Raw genomic sequence first — 6,989 nt, 5'->3', positions numbered from 1 at the left:
CCAATCAGTTTAGTTTAGTTTAGTTCCTAATTTTCTTCTCACATAAATAATTCATTTCAGTTCAGTTAAGCACCAATCAGCTTTGTTAAGTTTAGCACCAATCAGTTTCGATCAGTTTTCTTCAATTCATCCGAAACAAACAAGCCTGGACTTTAATTAAGGTTTCAATTTAGTTTTGATCAATTTTCTTAATTGGACTTGCCCGATATGACTCATGTAGTAATGCGGAAAATGGGCTAGGCCATGAGCCCATGACGTTGCTATATTTATCTAGAGGGCTAGCCCATGAGCCCTTTAGCATAACAGGCTTGAAATGTCATACTTGCCCCGCTTAGATGGTGTATTTGCCATATTGTTTCTGACCCCCCACTCATAACCTAGTGGTTTTCCCCCGCTTCGAAGCACTTGCACTCTCTTCAACGTCACTCTCTCTCTCTCTTCAACGTCACTCTCTCTCTCTCTTTCAATTTGTCCATTACACTACTCTCATCTCCTTCTGTTATTGTTCATTTGTTCTTAATTTTTTCGCTACTTCAATTCACTAGTTCACTACTCGACACCCACCTCAAAACCAGGCTCAAACTCTCACCCTCTCTCGGCGGCGGCCCACAGGACACTCTCGGCGGCAACGGTTATACCTTCCATCTGGACTAGGTTCTAGAATTCTACAGGTTCGTTTTCTTATTCTTTTTTAGCTGTTTCTTCTGATTTTGCTGTTATTAATTATTTTATTAAATTGATGATGTTGAAGATTTCATTTGTTGAATTAATTTAATTTAGTCAAAATTTGTTGATTTATTTGATGAACCCTAAACAAGATTTGTTGAATTAATTTATTCTACTTAACATTCGATTTTGTCGACATAAACGACTAAACCTAGGTTAAATTTTTTTTGAGCTTAATTATTAATTAGTCGAATTGCCTATTTGTATGTTGCCTATTAATTAGTAGAATCACCTTAATTTTGCTGCCTGCTTGGCTATTGCACTGCTGTTGTAACAGTAGCTTAAGAATGAATAATAGCAAGCGGTGTTTGTAACAGTAGCTTAAGAATAAATAGGTGGTTAAGTAGTAGTTATGAATAATGTCTGAACATTGTATAGATAGCAAGCGGTGTACTTTTGAGCAAATGAATGATAATAAACAAATTCCGGTCCTCTAGTTCTCTGTTAACAGGAACTCTACATAATTTATAAAGCTTTCTTTTTTTTTTTGAAGGAATGGCAGTGTTAAGAGTTGGTAATAGACTTCCGACTCTTTGCAAGACATACGAGACTCTTAATAGTGATATAAAAGATATAGTCGATGAAGCGATATACTCTAATAGGGATGGAAGCTGTCTTCTCCGGCTACTGAAAATAGCCGAAGGAATTGAGGAGAAAAATCTGAACTCACTTAATGGTGTAATTCAAGTGGCGTTGGACCACTTTGAAATAATAGATGATACAATTGATGCATATAGGTTCGTTTTTGGAAACGACATCGTAATGAACCCTACATTAGAGGACGTCTTATTCTTGACTGGTTTGCCTATCTCTGGTGAGGCACTGATCCCCAACTATAGCCGAGACCCTGATGCTTTTTGTCGTGTTTTTGGGGATGAGGTCGTCAACAACCTCGGACTAACCGGTACAACTTGTCCTCTAAACAAATTAGACTTGATTGCAAATGATGGCACCTTGGATAGAGAAAGAAGGTTGATTGCGGTCTTATTAAAGATCATCCACTGTGTCATCATCCCTTCGCATGACGGTCACTCATGCAAGTGCACATATGTTCAATTCGTAGAAGATCTGACGAAGGTGAACAACTATGCATGGGGAGCCGCACTTCTAGCCTTCCTCATGTACGCGATGAAGAAAAAGAAAGAAGCGAAAAGTTTGAATAACATCAAGGGATTTACTCCCATTCTTGTGGTAATTTCCTCTTGAATTATTTTATATATATATATATATATATATATATATATATATATATATATATATATATATATATATATTTTGCATGTTTTGTTGTTTGAAATTAACTGGACTAATTTTTTTTCATTTTGCAAGGCATTCTTCTTATATCGGATCCTAAAACTCCAAACGCAGCTTGGTGTTCAAGTTGAGGAAAGGAGTACACCAAGCTTACTCCTTAGCCCAGTTTTGAGTGCCCTAAGGGATGTATGTCACGTGAAGAGGGGCATAGACACCAAGACGCGAGTTGTTTTCAATGACCTCAAAAATGAGGTAAGGGTTCTGCCAGTTTCTCTTATGATTATATATTGCTATTATTGAGGTAACTTATGTTATGACTTCTTCTTCTTGCTCTGATTTGTGATCCATATTACTTATGACTCCCATCCCCTTACTTGTCTTCTGAATTTTAGCTTTTTCAGTATCCCCCCCATATTTCCTTAGAATATTTACATTCAAAAAAGAGATGATGGACTGTTTCTTGGCAGTTTTGGAATAATACACATGTTGAGTCACAATTCCTTTGCCATTTCATGATTCCATTTGTTAAGCTTGTCAATGGCTTCTGCTTCCTGTTTCTGAACTGCCAGGTTAGTGAAGTCTTGAGACAGTTCAGATTGTATGTCATTGAGGTCCTTGGAAGCCTCTTCAATCTTGAGCTGAATATCCCCATACTCCTGGTGGTGTAGTTGTTTGATGTTGTGCTTGACTTTTTTTAGTTTTTCCCACACTCTATACATATTGCAGCCTTTTATTTCAATCTGCCAACCTTGTTTTACTCTATCCAAGAAGTCTGGATGACTTGCTATACAATTGAGGAACCTGAAAGGTCTCCCCCCACCCTTGCTGACAGTGAATCCTTTGAATAAAATTGGTGAATGATCAGATATGCTTGGATTTAGAATTTGTGCTTCTTTCATTTGATAGCTATCAACCCAGGCATTATTCACCATAATCCTGTCAATTCTTGTAGCTATTCTGGCATCCCCTTCCCCCTTGTTGTTCCATGTGTACATTGGCCCTTTTGTGTCAAGTATGTTGAGTTGTGTATTATCAATGAAGTCCTGAAAGTCTCTTGTTTCATATTGGGTTATTGGCCTCCCATTGAGTCTATCATTGTGATGTAACACAGCATTGAAATCCCCTGATAGTACTGTTGGTGTAGTATTATTTAGTCTTTGTTGTACCATTATCCAGAGTTGCTTCCTTTCTTGCACTGTGTTCAATCCATAAACTATGAATGCTTGGAAGTGGTGCTTGTGATCAACTGATGTCACCTCCACCTGAATATATTGTTCCTGCACATCCATTGCTTTGACCTTAAATATGTCTTTTTTCCATCCAAGCCAGATTCTGCCACCTGGTGAGTTAGCATAATTTGCTATCCATTCCCATCCTAAGCCAAACTTTTTTTGGATTTTTTGGGCATTTGTTTGTTTGACTTTTGTTTCAATTAGTCCTACTATATTTGAATTGTTTCAGTGTTGTTGTGGTAGTTGAAAAAATTCAAATGGTATTGTTTTGCTAACAGGATATCATATGGAAGCCGTATTCCTCTCTGATTTTGAGGCCGGAGTTGCATAACCAGCTCCAGTACAGGACCTTAATGGCTCCAATGTTTTGCTTCAATGTGGTGGTGAATCATGCACCACAACATGTTGCAAAACAGTTTGACGAGTTCAATGGTTACACACTCCAGGCCCTTCGTGATATGGGACGTCATTTAAAAAAAATTAAGAGTAAAGAAAATAGCGGCAATGAGCCTCAAGACTTCAAAAAGCACTATAAACGTGAACTTGAGTCTTGGTACGCCTTAAAGTGTGGAGGCACGCGTGTTTATAACAGGAGACGTCCCCGTGGAAACCCTGGAATTCTAAACCACGAACGCTCTCCACGAAACAGCCCTTCTCCTCCACGAAACCCTGAAATTCTAAACCACGAACGCTCTCCACGAAACAGCCCTTCTCCTCCACGAAACCCTGAAATTCTAAACCACGAACGCTCTCCACGAAACAGCCCTTCTCCTCCACGAAACAGCCCTTCTCTAGAAAACTCTGAAACTCAACCTGTTATAAACAGCCCTTCTCTACGAAACAGCCCTTCTCTACAAAACTCTGAAAACTCTGAAACTCAACCTGTTATAAACAGCCCTTCTCTACGAAACAGCCCTTCTCTACGAAACAGCCCTTCTCTACAAAACTCTGAAAACTCTGAAACTCAACCTGTTATAAACAGCCCTTCTCTACGAAACAGCCCTTCTCCACGAAACAGCCCTCTACGAAACCGCCCTCCTCCACAAAACGACCCACAACGTTTAGCTTCAACAGTTACTCCTGCCAATCTTGGAAAGAGGCTGACAATTATACCCGAAAGGTTAACATATGATAAAAATCATGTTGATGCGAACAAGAAGAATAACAGAAGGGGTCGCAAGAGGAGGAAGACATGAGAGTCGGTGACAGGTATGTGTCTTTCAACACTTTCTTTGTACCGAGTACTTGTTCCTAATACTCTGATAGCCTCATATTTTGAAACTATTTTATTATATTTCACTACCGTTTCATCAAAATTTTGAGAGCTTTTTCTTATTATTAATAAAGTACCGTTTCTTATTCGAGCAAAGAAACTACAACAAAATTTTTGTTTTTGAGAGCTTGTATTCTGAGGGGCAGACGACTGCTCGGCTATTCTTTAATTTTTTTTTTGAACGTGAGGATTAGTAACGTGAGTTGTTAATGAAGCTTATTTTTTTTTTAAACAGAGGCAACTACCAACGCGGGTTATTACATCTGATGCAGCAGCTAGCAGCAGAGTAGCAGCAGCCAGCAGGAGCATGTAATATGAATGTTTTTATTTGGATGAATATTTTTATTTGGTTGAATTGTTTGGATTACTATGAATGCTTTTAAGGGTTACTATTGGGATTACTATGAATGCTTATTTGGATGAATGTATCATCTCGAACTTCATCCCCCTTTAATCGTTCCATCTACTGAATTTAAACTGTGACATGCTTATTGAAATCATCAGAAGCGAGTGTAATTTAACTTATTGAAAATTTGTCAAACATATTAATAGAGTGTAATAATCACATTATTAATAAACATACATAATTTAACTTACCTCAACCAAGTCATGCTTGTTGGAACATAAGCGAAAACAAATACGAATAGGTTCACAGTCCCAAATAGACATACATAATAGTAGTATAACTTAAGTTTTCTAATCTTTTTAAAATGAAAATATACTGTATCGTAGTATATACTTAAAAAGTATTAATCATTTAATCTTACTTTCTACTAAAAAATAGCAAACCAACATCTTAAAATATCAGGTCGAATAAAATTTGAGTTTTTAACATCAAATATATCATTTTGGAAAACCGTGAAAAAATCTAAAATTGAATATGGTGCAAGTAACTACAAATACGGATTGGGGCCCATATTTTGAAGGTCGCCCCGGGCCCAAAATTACTCAGGAATGGCCTTGCATATTTATTGATTTAAATGTATTTATTTTAGTTTTGGGCCCATATATATTTTTGTTTTACGAAGTATTTTTGTTTGGGTTCATATAAAACATATTCCAAACAATCCGGCCCGGCCCGCGAGTTTGGGTAAAAAAATTATGTTTCGGCCCGGCCCAAACCTGGCCTGGCCCGCACTTTGATCAGGTCTAGTCCAAGACTTTTAAGTTCCAACTTCCAAACAATAAAACAGATGTTTTGGTACATAGAATGTTAAAAAAAGGCATTGAATTGCATTTATCTTAGCATTTTATCTTATTACCAAAATTTTTCTTTTCTTATAAAGGCGGTGCGGCAAAAGCCACGTCCACAGGGACACTGCTTTAGTTCATCCTCGAATGAATAGAACTTACGATCTGGGATGTTATTTCCCTGTCACATAACATTGATTAAGATATAACATTAAAATATATATATAGAAAAAACAATATATTGAAGTATATAAAACTTGCCTTCTGTGAACCGGGGCATTTGTAATAAGGACGGGTCACATTAGGGCCTTTTGTTGTTACATTCTTGATTAAGATACCATTTCCGCATGGACATGTAAGCTCCATGATTCTGAATTCATTAATATCATACAGAAACAGCTTGAAATCATGTTAATCAATGAAATCTAGCATATAAAACCGCTGCAAACAGATATTACAAACTGTTTATTTTTCTTTTTGGCTGAAGGCGAGGGGGAGCGGAGGGAGGGAGGAGGCGATGGGGAGCGGAGGGAGGGGGGGAGCAGTGAGAGGAGAGCGGGGAGAGGGGGGGAGCGGGGGAGCGGAGGATGGGAGCGGGGGAGAGGGGGAGGGGAGGGACGGGAGCGGGGGGAGAGGGGAGCGGGAGGGACGGGAGCGGTGGAGGAGAGCGGGGGGAGAGGGGAGCGGGAGGATGGGAGCAGGGGAGCGGGAGGATGGGAGCGGGGAGCGGGAGGGATGGAGCGGGGGGAGAGGGGAGCGAGAGGGATGGAGCGGGGGAGAGGGGGAGCGGGGGAGGAGAGCGGGGGAAAGGGGAGAGGGGTGTGGGGAGCGGAGGGAGGGGGCGGGGGGGAGGTGGGAACGGGGGGAGGGAGCGAGGGGAGCGGAGGGAGGGAGGAGAGGAGCGAGGGGGGGGGGAGCGGGAGCGGAGGGAGGGGGAGCGGGAGGGGAGGGGAGCGGTGGGAGGAGAGCGGGAGGATGGAGCGGGGAGAGGGGGGATGGGAGCGGGACGGGAGCGGGGGGAGGAGAGCGGGGGAGAGGGGAGCGGGAGGGATGGAGCGCGGGGAGCGGGAGGGATGGAGCGTGGGGAGCTCGGGGGGGGGGGGGAGGGGGGAGAGGGAGCTCGGGTGGGAACGGGGGAGGGAGGAGGGGAGCGGAGGGAGGGAGGGAGGGGAGCGAGGAGGAGGAGGGGAGGGAGAGGGGAGGGGGGGGGGGGGGGGAGCGGTGGGAGGAGAGCGGGGAGAGGGGGGAGGGGGAGCGGGGAGCGGGGAGGGATGGGAGCGGGGGGAGAGGGAGACGGGAGGGACGGGAGCGGT

The 6,989-nt window shown here is 42.0% G+C and overlaps 1 protein-coding gene across 1 annotated transcript; it reads left to right on the top strand.

The window, feature by feature from the left end:
- The first annotated feature begins 1,221 nt into the window (after positions 1-1,221).
- LOC125496283 (protein MAIN-LIKE 2-like) lies at positions 1,222-4,928 on the top strand. Its single transcript, XM_057394126.1, has 4 exons — positions 1,222-1,917; positions 2,056-2,232; positions 3,491-4,421; positions 4,721-4,928. Exons 1-3 carry the CDS (start codon positions 1,222-1,224, stop codon positions 4,406-4,408), a joined length of 1,791 nt encoding a protein of 596 aa, XP_057250109.1. The 3' UTR covers positions 4,409-4,421; positions 4,721-4,928.
- The last annotated feature ends 2,061 nt before the right edge of the window (positions 4,929-6,989 follow it).

This window comes from Beta vulgaris, chromosome 4 (genome assembly GCF_026745355.1).
Source record: "Beta vulgaris subsp. vulgaris cultivar EL10 chromosome 4, EL10.2, whole genome shotgun sequence".
Taxonomy (NCBI): Eukaryota; Viridiplantae; Streptophyta; class Magnoliopsida; order Caryophyllales; family Amaranthaceae; genus Beta; species Beta vulgaris.
This window is presented reverse-complemented; position numbering and strand designations above follow the sequence as displayed.

Bases quoted from the DNA above. Each gene is read 5' to 3' on its own strand.
- LOC125496283 (XM_057394126.1), top strand. From the start codon at position 1,222: ATGGCAGTGTTAAGAGTTGGTAATAGACTTCCGACTCTTTGCAAGACA. The intron at 1,918-2,055 runs GTAATTTCCTCT...TCATTTTGCAAG, and splicing joins GATTTACTCCCATTCTTGTG to GCATTCTTCTTATATCGGAT. The intron at 2,233-3,490 runs GTAAGGGTTCTG...TTTTGCTAACAG, and splicing joins TCAATGACCTCAAAAATGAG to GATATCATATGGAAGCCGTA.